The sequence below is a fragment of the Zonotrichia leucophrys genome, chromosome 6, assembly GCF_028769735.1.
Source record: "Zonotrichia leucophrys gambelii isolate GWCS_2022_RI chromosome 6, RI_Zleu_2.0, whole genome shotgun sequence".
Classification (NCBI taxonomy): Eukaryota; Metazoa; Chordata; class Aves; order Passeriformes; family Passerellidae; genus Zonotrichia; species Zonotrichia leucophrys.
Window position 1 is genome coordinate 19,799,295 of NC_088176.1, and position 19,776 is coordinate 19,819,070.

At 41.5% G+C, this 19,776-nt stretch overlaps 1 protein-coding gene across 24 annotated transcripts in view; it reads right to left on the bottom strand.

The window, feature by feature from the left end:
• SORBS1 (sorbin and SH3 domain containing 1) overlaps nt 1–19,776 on the bottom strand; it is a 157,722-nt gene that overhangs the window by 57,370 nt on the left and 80,576 nt on the right. For 2 of the 24 annotated variants that reach the window (XM_064717566.1, XM_064717565.1), the window contains exons 1-4: nt 14,394–14,488; nt 5,718–5,773; nt 4,814–4,879; nt 2,737–2,832 (exon numbers count right to left, since the gene is read on the bottom strand). In XM_064717566.1, coding sequence (XP_064573636.1) covers nt 2,737–2,832; nt 4,814–4,879; nt 5,718–5,773; nt 14,394–14,425 — 250 coding nt within the window. In that variant the 5' untranslated portion in view covers nt 14,426–14,488. Of the gene's footprint in view, nt 1–2,736; nt 2,833–4,813; nt 4,880–5,717; nt 5,774–14,393; nt 14,489–19,776 lie in introns of those variants that run through there. The other 22 variants (XM_064717573.1, XM_064717572.1, XM_064717589.1 and 19 more) reach the window with 18 other exon arrangements.

Here is a 19,776-nt window from a genome sequence, read left to right on the forward strand (position 1 = left end):
GAGCTAAGAGGGAGGGGGGGAAAAAAGGAGTGTTTGAACCAAAGGTCACAGGGCCATTTGCTATATTTGCTCTACTTTGCACAGAGATACTGTGCTAGCAAAGAAAGTCTTCCATTACGCCTGTAGCTCTTCTATAGTGATGTCCCAGTGACATAATGCACAGACTTTGTGTGCCAAAGCTTAAAAATGCCTTTTGTGGAGGACTGAAATAGGAAAAAAAAACCCCAAACTTTTGACCACTGGAAGATAAAATCTTCTAATGATGCTGAATATGATCTAAAGGCAAGGCACTGAAAGTCACCTTCCTGCCATCTCCCCACTTCATTGCAGTGTTTCACCTTCTGACACAGGAACCCAAATCCCAGAAAGTAGGAGATTTAACACATGCCTATTCAGATCAATCTGTGATCATGATCAGATACCAGATCATGCCAGCATCCTTGCTGAGGCACAATTCAGCACAGCTTCTGTGCAGGCTTACCTTTGTGTATTTCAGTCCATGATCTGGGTTTTCTCCTCCTGTCCTCCTATTAAGTAATAACAAACCAGTCCTTCAAAGCTACTTCTCTTTCTCCTCCTACTTAACATCTTTCTGGAGTTGTTTCCTTTAAGATACCTCTGGAAATCATAAGCCTGAAAAGTGTCTTTTTTCTCTAGGCTATTTCCATAGACAAACACATCACCTCCTCTTCTCATGCACTATTAGTGACCCTGCAGCTGCCATCAGACTTCACTTACCTCCACAGAGGCACCAGCCCTACCATGACTGCACAGGGAGCGTGAAGAGGCACTGAGTGCATGCTGCATTACACAAGTGACAACACAATAATTCCTATTTTTATGGGTTGAGGATCCTTCTATCTTTGCATAGGGAAGGATGCAGCTCTTCTCCAGGAACTGCTGTTATAACAAAAATGATGCCTTCAGACTGGAGAGAGGGGGCAAAGGCTGTTGTTTATTGTCCAGACAACAGCCCACACTTGTGCAGATCAGTATTCCCTGGCTGATTTGAGCTAGGCAATGCCCCACCACACCCACACCAGTACAATGCCTAGAGACTGTGGTAACACCTTAGCTAAGGTTGCAAACCATGCAAACCACAGCCAGTGAGGCCACAATATGGGGAAACATCAGTATGCCAGATGAACAACGGCAGTAAGAGGAGAAACTCAATGAATGCCAGACTCCGGGCTCCCACTGAGAGCCCTCTGTTCTGGAACCTCCACTGCTGAAGCCCTTACATAGGCTTCCAATGCTTTAGGGATTTCACCAAAAGTACAGTTTTAGGTCCATACTTAGGACTATAAACAGGATGGAGTAAGAAATCAGAGGATGCTTTCCTATAGTTCAGCCCTTAGCTAACTGAGGCAGAACTGAGGCAGCCTCTGTGAGGGGAAAGACTATCCACCCAGACACATCAAAAGGTGTTTCATCCTTAAATATACCACAGCTGATCACAGCTTAAGATCACTCACATTCCTGGTGAAATAGAAGTTGACTTCTCTGACTGATTTTTGCATGATTCAGGTGGGGTCAGGATTCCTTTTGCCCATGAGTGCAGTTCTGGCTATCACAACACAGAGCCCAAGGACTCTATGGACTCACTTTCAAACCAAAGACAAAGGTTTAAGCTCCAAGAATCCAATTTTAAGAGTGCTGTAACTATTAAGCATGGACACGATGTTGGGAGACACTGGGCCTGATATAAACATCCACAAAGAGTGCAGGGTAGCTGTCCTCCTACAACCCTATGCCTACATTTTTTTCACAGGCACTGGAGAGAAATAGAAGCAGAGCTCAACACATATGACATGCCAAAACAATATCTTCATCACACTGGAGTAGAATCAAATTTGGGAACTAATTTTTTTTTTTTTTTTCATTTTCCATACAACAGATTAAACCTGTATACTGAACCAAAAGAATAAGAGTCAGAAAAAAAATGCTCTGAATTAAAAAAAAAAGATTAAATGCTTTGAAAATACATGGAAATAAAACCTTGCCAGACTATCTCACCTTGGGAGATGAAAAAAAATGTCTGTAATGATGTATTCCCTCAAAAATGACAGAAAACAAGAATCTGAATTGCTCAGTATAGAAATCCAGCAGCTAGTAATAAACAGGACATTAGCACTGTACTAGTCCAACAAAGCACATGTGTGACAGATTAGGAGAGACAAGCAGTATCAGCTACACTAGTCTGACTGTCCAGCAAAGTACAAGCATAGTCTTGTACTTCTAGTGGGGAAACATGCTCTTGGGGAGAGGGTGACAGCCTAACATCCTTATTCATTCACATGTGGATTAAATTCAGTGCATGTATAGAAAAACAAAACCATACCACTCATGTTGAACTATGCTTGAACCATTTGTTTTCATAAAAACCAAAGATATGCAGGAAACATTCTTTGGTTCTTCAGGAGTTTGGTTCAAAATGAGTCTATAATAATAGTAACAATATTTTTCATAATCGAGCATTAGTAGAAGAGCTTACAATGATCCCAGATTCAAGCAGACACAATTAGGTCTGCAGAAGAGCAGCATAATTGAGACCAGTGTATTGTGCCACAAAAGCTAACTGCATTACCTACCAATGAAATCTGCAGGTCTGGGAGGAGTGAGAGGAGCATGAAGCTGAGAATTAGCCAAAGCATGTGGGTGAAGCAGAGAGACAATGACAAAGGGAGAGAGACAATGATGGCTAACTAAGGCATGGCAGGGGAGGAAAGAAGATACCTGTAGGCAGCACTAGGTGAGGAGAACTTTTCACTTTCTTCACAGGGATTATTTTAACGGCAGAAATAGAACGTGTACATAAAGGGACGTCAACAGCTGCAAACACAAAAGTGTAAATGGCACATCCAAAAAGGAAAGAACAGAGCTTGGGAAGCATGCCACAAAATTTTCTAATGTACTCGGAGACACAATAGCAGGAAATTTCAAATACAAAAGCAGTCTAGAGAGCAATGATGCAACTGTTAAAAATATCCCTTCATTCTCCCTAATTCAGGATGTGTCTGTTTTATGCAGCATACAGAACTGCTTACTGAATGGACTAACTAACTAATGCTGACTGCCACTATGCTGCAGGCAAAAAGAATCTGGAAGCATTAGTTTTTAGAAGCCACCAAAAAATTTAGTGTAATCATTTAACTGAGGTACACTACATGCAAAAATAAAAATGTTAAGTAAAACATTAATATGGTTCAACAAAAACAAAATAAAGTGAAAAAAACAAACCAAGTACTGAAAGACTGAGGGAAGAACATTAAACTAGCCACATTACATTAATTCTGAATTTCATGGCTCATTTTTTACAAGTTCAACAACAGAAGGAAATAAAATAATCTTGAAAAAGGTCCCATGCTAAAGCGTAGCACCCATATAGCTATTTCAGAAAAAAAAAATACATCCATATAAACAGTAAATTGAAGAGATTTCTACTTGACTTCATTAGCTAGCACACTAATTATACTATATGTGGTAACATTGGGGAAAACCACACATACCACTATGCAAAATTCTAGCAATTGTTACAAAACTGTTCAAACCAATGGGTACAAAGAGGGGTCATTGTGAAAAGGCAGTACTATTTACAGGTGAAGCTCAACAGGAGCTGCCAAGATAAACATCTTGTATATCATGACTCTACCAGCATAATTTAAGTAGTGCTCTTGATTATGCAAAGCCAGGATTTTCTTCTATAGAACCCGTCTCCTGCGTGTATTTTCTGGCAAATGCTAAATGTCTCGTCATATTCCATGCCATCTCATGCCTGTAAAATCAGGAGCAAGAGGAGCCACATCTCTAATACTTTACAGACTAACACTGAGCACTGGGCCAGCTTTGAGGCAGACACTGACATCAGGGTGGTGTGTACGCCCCCTCTTGTGGCAGATCTTTCTGATACCCAGCAAAACTGGAGAGCACAGATTTCACAACCTAGAAAAGGGGTTTCAGGCATCAAATGCCTGGGCAAAGAGCCCAACAGAATTTTTTTCAAAACTCATAAAATTATTAGTATTTAATTTGATAGGTTTATTTAATTTTTTTTTTTATAAAAGAGGAAACCAAATCAATCCCTTTTTCCACATTCCTTCCTGAGCAGAGACCCTGTGAATACAACAGAACCCAAATCAAACAGCCTGTGGCTTAGGAAACAGTACTGATTCTGTTCTGCTTTGAAACCGACTGAATTCAACTGTCCACAATGCAGTCAAAATACTAACCACTATAAAAAGGCATCAAAGGAAAAGAAAGGAAATTAAACCAACAGAAAATCAGTCCATACCCACATACTTTCACTCTGCCAAAACAGACACAGTCACTCCACAAAACTGAATGCTATAAAGCACACTGCAAACCCGCTGATGTTAACATGAAGACTGGTTTGTTTAGATTTTTTTCATCTCTGAAATGTTTAGTTCCTGCTGTTCAGTCCCAGACTTAAACCTTCACTTCTCCCTGAAGTTAACACAGTTCACACACAGGCACCACACACCCATGCTGTCTCAACTCACTAAGATACCGATTCGCAGGTGCTCACAAGTAGTGTACAGCTTTCCTCAACACAGCACTAAAAATACACAAAGAGGCAAGGCCAGCCTGCCACTTTAAAGAGACAAAGAACACTTGTTGAGCTAAGAAATGCTGCTGTTACTAGCATGGTGCAGTACAAGACTTTTCTTGTGTCAGTCGCCAAGTGAACTGAATTTGGAAGCCTCCGCTGCAGTGAATTTCCGGGAAAACCAAGCACATCAGCAGCTGACATGCGGGAGGAGCTCTGGAGGTGTCTCTGGAGATCTTCACCCACCTTTTTCTTGTCCATTGCTGCTCAGCCCATTGACAACAGTTTTTGCAACATCAATTTCTTCATGTTCTATAAGACAAATGCAGTGGTTTTCAGTAAAGATGTTTGCAAATCTACAAGGTCTTCGGCTGACAAAAATAAAACTGGCTCATGTAAATTCAGGGAAACACAGGAGACCGTGCTAGAAAGAGGCTCCAAAGCTCATCTAAAGCCATATTTCTGAACATGAATGAAACAAATCTACCTCTGTCACTCCTGACAAATGTTTGCCTAATGAGTTCTTACAAACTTCCAGCACCACCCTAATGCAACCTGTTCCAGTGCTTACCAGCCTGTACACTTTTCAGTGCTTACACTGAATTCCCAGGTCATGTTTTTCTGAACTCCTTTCAAATACTTCACATTTTTTTCAAAATGTTGTGCCAAAACCAGGACATGATACCCCAGTTGAGACTTGCTAAGATGCTAAAATTAAGTGGGAATACCATTCTACAGATCTTACAGATCTCTCTTCAAGTCTGGCATCTGCTTTATTTTTCACCCTGATTTAACTTGTTACCCAGACAAGCCCAGAAGTTTTCCTCTTCCCAAACAGCTCTCATTTCCCAGTCCCTTGTTTTTCTTTGAACAGCTGATTTTTTCCCTATCCATATGTCAAACTATGTTTTCATCTCTACTAAAATATATCAAATTCAGATGATTTTTTCAGGTTATCAATAATTTTGAATTCTTATATTCCACACTGAAATAAGCTACAGGACCTACTCCAGTTCAAGATGCTTCTAGCTACTTTTTGGGCCAAAATTCAAGTAACAAATGTGAATAATTGCATCAGAAACAAACAGGAATATTACTAGTAACAGAAAGGAACACAAATGAGTGCAAGTAGAAAACAACACAGTCTTACCAGAGCTCATTGTGGCAGAGGGACTTGCCTTTTCTACTTCTGGATTTTGTTTATGTCTGTTTAGAGTGAAAGACAGAATAATTACATTATGTTTCATGTCTGTCCAGACACAATGCACTGGACACAATGCTGAACATTCACCACAAGAGTCAAGGTAACAGTCATAGTATCTTTTAAAAAATTACTTTCAAATGCCAAGTGGATTCATGTCAAGCACCATATAATTTTTTTTTCTGATAATTATCATAAATTAAAGATTATTTCTACCAATACAAACACTGCTTCCAGACTTTAAGACTAATCTTCATGTGAAATTGAAAGATAGTAATTTAAGTCTAAGAGTCTATAAAGGGCAAAGTTCAAGTATGACTGGTTTCTAAGACACAAACTGTGCATCACCTTTTGAGAGAGTTTTACAAAATCAAAGTGACACTAAAAGCTTTAAACTAAACCCCTCAAATTAGACCTTTTCCATATTTCAAGGCAATCTGTTGCTCATATCAAAGCTAGTCTCTCCTTTGAAAGATATAACAATACAGAAGAGATACACTTGTTAAAATGCATATTGTAACTTCTGCACCAGTCATTTCCAGCTGTGCTGATATTTCCAGCATCAGACTCCAGTAAGTGAAAGGTGAAAGCTGGAAGGTTTAATTCTCCTGTTACCAAAGGCAGTGAAATTGTCAACCCAAGAGAAAAAGTACCAGATGGGGATCAGAAGAAAAAGTCACTTTTCATGGTGATGCCAATCTGTGGAGGACAATTGTGAGGCCTATCTGTCCTCACTCCTCTGGGGACCTGATACCTGCAGCAAACAGGTTTCAATGTCACTGACAGGTGGTTAGAATAGCCACAGAGCATTTCTAAAAAAAAAAAAAAGTGTGTCTGACAAGCTTGCTCAACTCTCTAAAGGTCCTAGGTTGAATTAAAAGTCCTTTAATTTTGTGTTCCAATCTCCACCTCTCCCCCCACCAAAAAGTTAGCCCCAAATAAAGTGAGATCAAGTGCAGCTCCAGACAAATAATGGCTTTCATGACACCAATAGAAATATGCATCTGAAATCAAAAAATCATGCAAATACAAGAAGCCCAAACTAAGGAGTATAGGGAAAATTGCTTGGGGAAACAAGAAACCAAACAACAGAGTTGGAAATACTTTTCCTTTTACATGAATTGGAGGCAGCAGTGGAACATTGTAAGAGGTGAAAATTCCCTTCAGGGAATTGAATTTGTTCTCCTGCCTCAAGCATCTCCTTTCTTAACCAGCATTTGTTTCATGCCAGCCAGAATATAATGAGCATGTTCTACAGACACTCAAAAGGAAAGAAAACCCAACAAGCAAGAAAAGTAACAGATGAGACTATAAAATGAGACAATATCTGGGCTCCCCAGCAAGCCACCCTAGGAATAGCTGCCAACACTTAATTGTTTAAGTATTTCCTTCACTAAAATACCCACATAAGATATACATTGTGTGTTCATGAATCCTCAGCAGGATTCAGCCTAGCTCCAAGTTGGTCCCAGAAAAATACAATGTAAAGTGGGGGGTACACTATAAAATCAGCCAACAACAAAAACTGAGTCCAACTAGAAAGGCTGCCTGATTTTGCCTGCCCATACAGTATCTGCTTTTTATTTCTACCATTTCATATTAGTAGTGGAGTCCCTGAAATAGTAATGGTTGACACAGCCTGAAAATGTGGACAAACATACTTAGTAATAATGGTCCTTCTGATCTCTGTATGTTTGCATTCCAGAAAGATGCCTTAGTTCATGCAAATCAAAAAGAAGCAGTCCAAAATTACGTTATCCAGCTTAAGGAGATTTGTAGCAACACTGTGCTTTTCTACCCATAGAAAAATGATACATACTAAACTCACTGGGATAAATACCAGTCATTCCATGGGCCAGGAGAGAAGCACAAGAAGGGGCAACGCTGCAGTGAATCTCATCTCATCTTTAGGAACAATCTCTCTCTGAAGCTGAGAGGTTGCTGATACCCAGGTGTTTTAACTCAGCACTGGCCTACCCCATGGGCTTCAAGCAAGTCAGCACAGAATTTCTTCCACTCCAAGCATCCCCAAGAAGTTGCAATGCTTTCCTCTGGTATGCAAGATTAAAAAGGAGTGGGGAAAAATAATTCAATATATTACCTTTTCAGGGGAGGAAAGAGGATTTACTGGCTATAATGTCTGGGCTAAGGCAGGGTCCACTGCTACTGCAATGCTGCAGCAACACTTCCCCTTCCACAACAGGGAGCAATTAAACTCAGGTTCACATGCTTCACCCTTTTAAAATGTCTCATTTGTTTGGAAACAGTGACATCACAACTGCCATGAAACTCTGATTTCAAAAATGTCTTTTTGATTCAAGTCTTGACATTGCTTACAGTGCAAAGCACTGACCTTCACTGCATTAAGGAAAGTATTTAGGAAAAAATTCACACCAAAAAGAAGCATAACTATTTAGCATTAATAGATTAAATTACCTTTTACAAACAAGTGATTTGAGGAAAAAACCAAAGCAATAATTAAAGAAGATTGCTAAAATTAAATGGAAGATGGGTACAAACTCATTAGATCTAGATTGGATCTGAAAAAATTACTTTTCCACATATCCGCACACTTACTAGCAATTATGGAATTCAATTAAAATAACAAGCATCCAGTGTTCACTTACTGTGAAACTAATCAGCTTCCTTCAAGCACTCAAACATGTGCTTAGTGCGAGTTCCCATACACAGAATGGATTCAGCATGCTCAGCTGAGAGTAACCAATCCTGCACTGGTTAGACCTGCACTGGTCTAACTCCAGAAACTACGTTTAAAAGCTGATTTTGATCAGCTGAGAATCTGCACACAGATCTAGTGCATACAAGTAGAAATAACTCCTGTTTAATTGACAAAATGACAGTGCATGTTTGGAGTTGAGAACATGCTGTGGCACCTTACTGCATCAGGGCTACAGAGTTATTCTATCTGTCTGCCACATACTTGATCCAAAGCACAAACTGGAATGCTATTAGGCCTATCCCAGTCCTGGGGCTGCTCTTGGGATCAGATGGACAGTCCAGGCAGGTAACACGTCTGGCTTCACGGCACCAGTGTAGCCAAGTACTGGCCTGTACCAGCTGGGAAGGCACACGCTGTAAGCCAGGGTGCTATGGATGTTTGGATGGGACATCCTTAGGTAGACTAGTCCCTGCCAGGCTGGGCAGACAGGCTGTCCCTGGAAACAGGTGAGTTTGGAATAATTTGCTGCTCCCCTCAAGAACTTTCATGGCCAAACTGTTCCTTCAGACACACACAGGATGCACTGTATGTAAAGGGAACCAAGAATGAGGACCTTCATGTCAGTGTTAAAAACTAAGAACTCCCTATTGCCAGATCAGGCAAAGAAAAAAAGAAAAATACTAGAAAAAGTACTCTAAAGCAAAACCCCCATATGTCTCCTTTCAGCTCCCGGCTCCAACCAGCTAGCCAGTGTGTCCTTGCCAGCCTGGAATTAGTGCCTTTCCTGAAACAACAGACATAGCAACAAAGGCTTCAAAGCTGTACACATGCAAAACACAATGAAAGGTAATGAATTCCTCAGGGCATAAACCAGCAGCTGTAACCCTGAACATGCCAATGTCCATACGTAACATCCACCAACTCCTTGTCAGGTCAGTCCTACCTCTAGACAGATGTTTAACTTTTCCTTCCTCCCTTTCACCCCCAACATATTTCTCCAAGGCTGCAGTTCCTTCCCTACTTGGTGTGGAAAAGAGAGCAGCATGTTCAGAAGCCTATTTAGGAGGAATGCAGATAAGTGGCAACCACTTCTGTACAGCCTGTCTGGATTATCTCACATGCTCTAAAGGTTTGAATACTCCCCCTACAAAGGCAGGGGTAACAAACAGCTCATTAATAGTTCTGAGCAAGGACACATGCTCTCAGGTCACTGGTATCTCAGCTAAGAGTCGTGGGCAGTCGTTATTTTTGGTGATCTAATGTGAGTGTGGGGAAAAGTAACTTCCTTTCTTCCCTTGTTATTACTGACAGCTCTGGTGACTCACATAGCATTTTAAACCAATTGCTATGCATGAGATGAACATTCAAAACTTATTGTGCTTATCCCTTATATTCCTGAGATGTAGACCCCTTTATTTTTCTCAGTTTCAAGTTTTTCACATTTTCAAAGTTTTCTCTCTAAAAACAAGAAGAGCTTTAAGTGCTTTGTGCATTTAAGATGCATTTAAATGAAAAATCAAAATCTTATGTATATTAGTATAAAGTACAAGTTGAGGCTATCAGAAAAATTGCAAGCTTTCAGACTAAAGGATGATTAACAATCACAAAGCTTACTTTTCACCTGGTCAGGTCTTACACATCACTGGCAGCACTCACTTGCTTCACCCTGGCTCAGACCCTTTCTCACAATGCCATCAGTGTCCCTGACCCAAATGCTCCTCTTCAATGAGCCATGTCAGCAACATAGAGTCCCAAATCTGGAAAGTGGGCAAAGAGCTGCACTGCAGTCAGTGCCTCCCACCAGCATGTTCCTCTGCTTAAAGGAACTTTCTAGAAAAACACATCTCCTGTGCACTTCTCACCTCACATCATATAAAACGTGACAAGAGAAAAAAAAAACTTAGAATAGAGCAGGCAGCTCAGGTTAACCCAGGCAATCGGCTCTCTCTTCAACTACCATTATTCTCTTATTCTGGAATACTGAAATACGTTGTCTGTCATTTTTATTTTAAGGGTCAAAGAACATCCTGTCATTCCTTCAGAAGACGCTATGCTCCTAAGAATAAAAGTCATGAAAAGCCTGTGAGTAAGCAAGAAGTGCACATAGAATAATCACACCAATTCTGTACAAGACAACAGCTTCCACACACTCTTCAGCAAGTGCTAAGACAGCAGAGAGAGAGCACTGAAAGCTTACTAAATGAAACAAATGGCATCATTACACACCAGCTTGGATAAGGCATTCTTATAAATAATTGAACTTACAGCTGTTATGATAAACAAACACAGCACATTTCAAATGCAGTACTGCTTCCTTCTTTTCTTTTAAATATAGTGCGTGTCTGCTGCCTTCCAAATGAGCAAATTAAATTATCTGGGGCATAGGTGCCAGTTTTTGTGCAATTTATAAGGAATGTGCCTCTCTCAATAACAAAAATTAAATAGAAAATGTAAACTAGGAGCTACAGCTTTAAGAATTCCGAGATGCTTTTGAACTAAGTCATCTTACAGTCGTCAGCTTCAGAGTAAACAAAGTTTGCTGCAACCTGAGTTGACTCAGTTCAAGGTCACCACTTGTGGAGCAGGGGGCAGAAAAGAATCTCCTGGGTCATCCAGCCTACTCCCATGCTATTGCAGGCAACTGTGTCATACAACCCTGTGCAAGAACACTTCACATTCCAGTTTAAAACTGCTAAAATTTCCCGCCTCCACTGCTCTTCCTGGAAGCCTGCTCCAGAACTCATTCCCCTTATGGCATGAATGCTGTTTCTCATCTGCAACCTAAATCATATTCATGAACAGCTACAGATAAATTGTTTTGCACCAGCACAATTTTTCTGTTTGAGCAGGTCCTCCTCCTTGCACTCACCCCTATCCATGCATTTTTAGAAAGCAATTGCACCTCTGAGTCTTCCTCAGAAGTGCAATTGCATTCCCAAAGAAATTGGCCAGTGTGCTGCTACTCATCTCAATAAAATCAGGCAAATAGTGAAGACTTCAAAAGGTCGGCAGGCCAAAGTCTAAACTTCACTGAACGTCACAAAGGCAGTGAGCAAAGCCTACAAGCTGACATGCCAACAGCTGAACAGCAAGGCTGAAAAGGTAAATTATCTCTTTTTGTCCATTCTGCCTCTGACCTCTACACTAAAACTAATTTCATGATTAGTGCTAGTTCAGATAGTGACTTGATGTCTACAGGAACCTCCCTGCAAAGAAACAGACTGGCATAATTTCATACTAGCCACTAAACCTTGATTTAAAAACACTCACTTATACCTGGAAGATTGTGTGGATGAAAGGTGGCTCTTGCTTGAGCCATCAACCTCCTGCTCTGCTGCAGACTCAGGGTTGAAAAACAGCCATCCAGAAGGTTGTTTGGATCACAGCCGACTTGACATGTACTTTAGCACCATTCCCTCTGGATAAGAAACTGCTTACATTCCTGCCTTACAGTCAAAACATTTCTTCTCCTGACAATAGACTCCAAATATACTTGTAACTGGGCTTTGACTTCCTCCTGAGTCTGTAGTGACTGCCCTCTGTCTTTAGTATTTGGTGGCTGAGACATGGTGACAGGAGCCCTGGCCCATGTATCGTGGGTGTCAGCTGAAGAAACAAATGCCTTTCTGCCACACCCATACGCCCAAGCAACTCACATGAACATTTTGAAACTTCAGAAAGAAAACCAACATTTTCCAGGATATTTTGAATAAAGTCTCATCTCTATCTTAGCAAAAGACAAAAAGCACAGCACTTGACAGCAGCAGTAGCTGAGATTTCTGTTCAGATTTATCTGCAATACATATGATCACATCTCATAGATGGAAACACTTTACAAACAAGCTGATGTACATCCTATAAAAGGGAGCTCACTGGACACAGATCTCAGGCTGCCAGCTCCAGGGAAGGCTGTAAACATTTAACAGCATACCACAACCTGGTACTGTTCACTTAACTGAGATTCACACAGGAACTGGGGCAAGGAGCACACAACTACTGAAACTGGAATTTATTTACAGGTAGGGGGTAACTCGTTCCATGACACCCAATTTACCTTTGTTGCAAAAGGAAAATCTTTCAATCTGCAATGACCGCACCTAGCCAAGAGGATGCTGCCTTTGTACTTCAGCTGGAAGAAATGGAGGATTCACTGAATTCAAGCTGTTGTGAGACTACTTGTAAGAGCTGTGCAGCTGGGGTGCTCTGGGTACTGCACCTAACTCTCTGCAGACCTCTGACATGGGGCCACTTGTGCCTCGACAGAACAATTGCTGTAAATAAACAGACCCAAATTCCAGAAGCCCTAATTATGTATAACAATGAACCCATTCAGCTGACTGCAGGATTGAGGGACACAAACACTGCACTGCATTTACTACAGTGAATGGCATTCTATAAATACAAATCAATTAGATCATCTAAACAACATCCAGCAGCTTCTCTTGTATGACTTTGTATAACAAAGACTACAAAGGCTGTCTTCACCTTTATCACACACTCTCAAACAGTAAAGTAGTAAATAAGAGGAAGTTGCATTAAGTAGAAATACTAATTAGAGAATGACTAGTGTCTCAAAGTTCAAATCCAGTTTACAAACATTTCATAAAAATTAAAGAGAAGACTCTGATGCGCCTTTGAGATATAAAACAGATGCTCTAGATACTTTAATGCTACAGACCATCTTATACCATTCCAGACACATCCTGAGATTTTCAGTTGTGTAAGGCAGAGGAATTGTGCAGGCCTGAATGAGTGCTCACTGTGGCAGCCACACCAAATGTTAATTATGACCTCTTCCAGCATTAGCTGTTCTAAAGCTCTGTACAAGCTCTGTACTCACTAAGCTACAGCTAATAATTTTCAATACATAGAAGTGATAGTTTTATTTTATACCAAGATGGAAGATTTGGGCCTCTATCCTATGCAACATCCAAAACTAGCTGATGTGGCATAGTGTAACAGGGCCTTATAAGTATCAGTCTTACAGGTTGCTTTTTATAGTTTCAAAATAAGAAAAATCTGTTTGAGAGTTGGTCTCCTTCACAAACAACTGCAACAACCTCCAGAGAACCACACAGAGCTAAGTCTAACCAAAGCACACAGGGAGTCAGGCATACAATACTGCCAACACATCTCTGACAAGCCTAGTTGGAAGCAAGCTGAAATCAGACAAGGTAATTTTCTTTAACCTCTTCCAACCTGGAAGCACTGCTATGCTAGCAAAATTGCTAGGGGACTATATTCATCCACCTGGATATCAGACACAAAATGGTCTCAGCAAAACTCAGAAGGCTGGCCACTGGCCTGCTAGTCCTGATGGACTGTGCTGCCTCCAGAGTCACCTACATGCCAGACAGAAGGACTCAGTGACTGCTTCTCTACTCACTACTGAGAACACTTGCAGAAAACCAAACTGATGAGTGAAGCAACAGTCTGACATTCCAAGTGTCTCCAGAAATAGCAGAAAGTTACATTCCAGAAACCAGTCCTCATCTCTACTTCCCTCTGACTCCTCCTGCCTCAGGTGACAAATTCATATATTGCTGAGAATTCCACATCCATTCTCTTCACTTTCCTCTTAAGTAGCTGCCTCAGAATCTGCATTCAAGAGCTCCTTTCAATTTCTCTTTCCCATAAAAATAATTAGGAGAAAGATCCAGTCACTAGGGTAAGGAGGCAAGGACATGCCCATTTCCCTTAATGAGAACACAGACCCATGTAATGACTACCTTGATTTGCCTCATTTGCCTGATCAGCAAGCAGAAATATCTATCCAAATGAAAGCAGCATTCTGAAAATCAGTGTGCACTGCCCACCAGACCTACCCACTCAATGTATATTAGCATATACCAGAGTCATATAAAGTCCTGGGAGTTCAGCTCACAGCAGGTCTAGCAGAGGTAGATGTGACAAACTGTGACTAAAAACCATGCTGGTGTCCTTACCTCAATTCAGGCTTTTCAGTCAATGGAGCCATTTTCTTAATCTCTTGATTTCACTCCATGAGAGGCACGAAAGAGTTAAGAAAACCTTTCACTGTGTTGCCCAGTCACTTGGCTGCTGAAGTGTAAGAAATTGGTGGAGACATCTCTCTTTCTCTCTGGCACCCTTAAATACTTTGCTCCTCCTACTGCCGTGCTTTAATTAGCCAGCTGGTTCTTAGTCACCCCATCCTGTCACTAGGCTTGCTCACCAACAGCCACCCCCACCCAGCCTGCCTGTCACTCCCCTGCCACTGTCATCACCAAGGACACGGTCTCTTCCTGCAGCTCTGGAGCTGGGGAAGGGAAGGAGAAAAAGGGTGGAGGTGACACTCCAGGGTGGCATTGGATGCACTTGAGAAGAGAAGTGACAGAAAGACCTTGAAGGGATGTTAAATTACAGGGAAAGTACTTGAAAAAGCACTTTTCTGGTTTTTTTTTGTTTTTGTTTTTGTTTTTTTTTTTTTTTTTTAATCAGGCAGCATCCACTTATCTAGGAAGGAAAATTTTCATTAGCACTGGACATGGCAGATCCTATTTCAATGGCTAGGAGCTGAAGGGGCAGCTAAAGTTTCTGCTCTTGGCAGGTGAGATTTGTAGCATAAATACCTGACATGACACAAGGGGAAACTAACTGCTTGTATGGCTAAAACGTATTACATGCCCACTCCTTGAGCATTGTAACAGGCATCAAAGAAGTTTCTGAGCCATCAGCAGTACTAGGGTCCCTAGAGGGAAGAGGGAGTGCCCCCACCACAGTGTGGCTTGGCAACCTAAAACTTGCCATAGAGTGGAAGTGATGGCAGCTTTTAAGAGAGCAAGAGTATCTCACATCCCCAGGCCTGGGCAGCCCTTCAGTGGGAAGGCGAACTGCAGCACAGAATCACCCTTCCTTCCACAGCCAATGTCTACAACACAAACAAATGGGACAAAGACTTCATTAACTCAGACCCTGGAGGCTGTCTCATGCAAGACCAAGTGGTAATTTAATAGTGGAAATAATTTGGAGGCCCCTAAGCCTCTTGGTACTATCCTTTGTCACCAGCACTGGCTTTCATGACTGACACTCCAATGTGTCTCTATTTGCAGCCTGTCCCTGGATTTTGATTCCTCAAATACACACGTACAGACATTGATCTGCTGCCAAACTTACAGACTGATAAAATGTACTGAAAATGATTGCAAGATGAGCATCTCAGCATTCAAATGAGACCTAGAAAGCAACACAGATGGCAAGAGTTGCTGATTGCAGAAGGGCATAGAGCAAAACTGATTCTGTAGGTCAAAGCTTACACTACTGATACTTTCAGTAAAATGTTAGCAAAGGACACAGAACAAAGGTCTCCAAATACCTACACATATAAATCCACACTCATCCTCTGTCAAATGCTGACTCAGCAACACAAGCTCTCCTTTTTCCTCCCCAGTAAATCCTTTAGCATCCCAATACTTACCTCCCACCAAATGAAGCATTTCATTGTAAACCAAAATGGGCATAACTCCAACTTGGTATATTGGCTAAGGGGCCAGAAAGAGCTGCTCTATTTTACTTCATTGAAGACCAATCCCAAACCTCAGTGTGAACATGGCAGTGATAGTTCTAATCAGAGTAAACAAAGGGCTTTGGAGCCCACATTTACTACCATATCCCAAAGACTAATGTTGGGGAGTTTGTACCTAGGTTTTTGATTTATCTACCACAGCAGATACCAGACACCATTAGCAAAACTCAGGCCTGGATCTAGGTTTAGAGTCTAGTCCCTTTACATTTGAGGCGTGTTTGGTTTGGGTGGAGGAAGAGGGTCATTTCAGACGTATCAACAGTCAGAATAAAGGGTGATGGAAAACAATTTGTATGTTTTGAGTAGTCAGATCCTACTCTCTTATTTACAAAAAAAATGCAAACTAATCAACCAAACAAAAAACCCTAACCCCACGTGGCTCTCAAAACAAACCAGAAAAGCCAACAAAAGCCCTCACATTCTCCAAAGTAAGCTGTGCAGTCATCGCCAACTCCAATTATTTGAAACATACTTATTTACACAATATGAAACAGTTTACACAGTATGCAACAGGAGATACCCATCAGAACCCAAAGACAACATCCTTGATCTCCTTCATGTCTCTTGTGAAGCCTGGACCACATGAGAGCAGGTCAGTTGGAAGCTGTATTTGCTGTGTAGCAGGGGATTATAAACAGGCCCCTGACAGTTTGTCTTCAGGTAACAAAAATGACAGTAATTTTTAAAAAATTGTAAAAGTAACAGGTAGTGAATGAAAGCATGGCACCTAGGGAGAGGCAAAGTAAGGAAGGATCCAGAAGTTGGCTCATGTCCAAAGTTAGGATGGTCAGATCAAGATGGGCTTTGAAACATTGCTGGTCTTTGCAGAAAACAGCTGAGAGGACCTTCAAACAGCTTGGGAGGAGTTTCTATTACAGACCACCACTTGAATGGAAAACAGAATTTTCACAGAATTCCACCTGGGTGAAGAGCATCAAGCTTTGTCTGGCTGCAGGGCCACAATGCTTGGCTGTTTCTAAAGTCAACCTTGAATTCAGGATAAAAAACCTTATGAAGTGTTGATGTTTTACCATCAACCCACTGTACTAATGTACTGTGCTCTGCAATTTTCCTGGCATCTGCTGTTGCACAATCCTTGCTGTGTTTTTCCCCATAATACCATGTCTTTGTGAAAGATAACTTCACCATAGTGGTAGAAGGAAATAGCAAAAAGGAGCAGATTCATTTTTTCAACAAAGGAAGTCTTTGGCATAACAGAAGTAGATGTTGGTTCTAGGATATTCTGGACACCTGCTCTAGTAGCCACTGGACAAACCTGTTTTCACTGGAGGGAGTAATTTTACCAGTTATAAGCTACCCTGAAAAGCTCTGTTGCACAATCCAAGCAGGTTTTTTTATTTTGGTAAATATCACACAGCTATCCTAGTTCTTTTATGCCACCCCAATATGCTGTGGGACTAGGCTTTCCAGCTACCAGAAGAAAGCAGAGGTGCTGTGACAGGGAGTTTAGAAAAGGAAGTACTTTTGATAGATCTGGGAAACGCTGAACAAAAGTGATTGAAGTTACTTCATTCTGCAGATGGAGGAGGAAGGCAAGCAAGCTTGCATCATGCTAGTGCTTTTAGTTCAGTTCCAGGGTTTGAATTGCAAAACAAAACTCAGCCAAAATAACACGTTGCTGCCAGAGTTCCACCCAGTACTGTCAATGAGCACAAACTCATTCACCCAACATCCTTGCCCTGCTTTGTTACAAAACAGCCACCCAGGTTGTGGTTAGGATAGTATGACAGCACCCTCTCTGCTACAAAAGATGAGCCCCACCTTGCCCCAAAGCTCCCAACACATGGACCCCCTTGACCTGAGCCTGAATTCTGCAGCTCAGTCCTGCCCAGCTGAAATGCAAGGGAAGCAGCAGCACTGCAGAATGAAATACTGTCACCAGCAGCCTCTACAATCTGCCAGGCTGCTCCTTCCAACTGCACAAGGACTCAGGAAGCACTTCCAGATGAGTCTGCGTGGCATGAGGGGTTCAGACTGTTATCAGAGACTGAGAAGATTGAAGAACTCTCCTAGTGTCCCTTTTGGCTGTTGAAAATTAGGGCTGTACTGGAGATCAGTGATGCCCCATTTAAAACAGAATGAAATACCACCTGGCAGGATCCCAGTTTACCTGCACTCAGGATCTGAAGCATCTCAAGGGAAATCTCAGTGAGAGGCATGGCACCTGCTGCTGTTTGTCTTCTGACTGCCAAACTCCATAGGAGGTGGAGTCTCTTACATCAGCACAAGCTGGGAGTGATCAGCTGTTTAGCAGGCACCTGAGTAGAACATTTTTTCCAGCTCCTACTGATCTGCTAACCTATTTTAATTCTCATGCATAAAAGAAAGTATAACCTTGCTCCTCTTCCTAGAATATCTGCTGAGCCTGGTCCAAGCAATTTTGTGGAATTCAGGACGTGCTAACTGCAACACTATAAGGGAAAAACTTGGGGCCCAGCTATGTTCACTCCAAGGAAGTCCTAGGAAATGAATGGCAGTTACAGAATGAGACTGACAAAGCCTGCATCCTCACCTACACATAAGCATCTCCACCCCTTTGTACCCTCTGCTGCTACGTACACACAGACAAGATGGAAGCAAAACTTGCATGCTGGGATTTGTGGCATCTGTGCAAAACTGGGGTGTGGGACACAAGGGACTCAATGATCACTGGACTGCTTGTGGCAGGAGAACCCAGGCTTGTGTTCCTCTACTACAAAAGGACAAAGGCACTTCCTAAATTTACTTTAGGCGGAGCTGTGCTTACTGATCCAACCAGCACCTCAGTCAATGAAAGGCACTGCTGACTGTGAAGGCAACAGAATACACCCCAATCAATATTAAAAGCTTCTGTAAAGGCACCAGCTGTTCACCACTGCTCTTAACCTTTGTGCTGTAGAGTTTAAATGAACCTCAAGGTAGTGTCAAGACAAAAATCGCCTCCTATATGACACAGAAAGAAGCTGAATTTCAATTCTCTTATTTTTCTTTAGACCCCAAATACTCAGATACTAGCCTAATCTCTGTGCCAGCACCTGAGTTTACTGGCTCTTCCAACGACAGTTATTTGTTAAGTTGCTGAGAGTAAAAAAGGAGACACAGCAGTGTGGTAAAGAAGGGAACTTGTAGAAGGAGAAAAGAAAATTTAAACTGTGCTCTCTCTCTCCATCTCCGTATTTTCTTGCACTGCTTTTTCCTGCACCCTAAGTGCTAAAGACAAATGAATATCAAATCAGGCTACCCACAGCTGATTTTCTGTTCTCCAGGAACAGAACTACAGAGCCAAAAGAAGCAACATGTCTTCCAGCAGACAAGCCTGGGCATTCATGGAAACGAAGTCCCAGCAGTTCTGTATTTGCTCTGTGTGTCATTAATAAGCAAAAACCCAGCCCAAAAAGCCAGGTTGAGGAGAAATTTCGATTCTAACTTGGCCAGCTGGCCAGTTACATTTGTAACTATGAAAGTTAATGAGAGAGTAATCATATTTCACAGTTCACAGACGAAAGTCATTTCCTTTAGGAATTAATGATGGTTTAAATCATTGATTCCTCTCCTATAAACTGTAGCTGTCACAGAGTTTTGAAGGCTATACTTTAAATCTGTCTTCAAAGAGCAACACTTTGGTAAACGTGCATTGAGAGGAAAAGTGCTTAAACCTCTCCAAGGGGAAGAAGAGAAAAGCTGATCTTCCCTCATCACCCTGCTCCCAACAACACAAACATTTCTTGTCACAGCAAAAAACAGCAACTGGATGACTAAATAATGATAATGACTGCTGCTCAGTG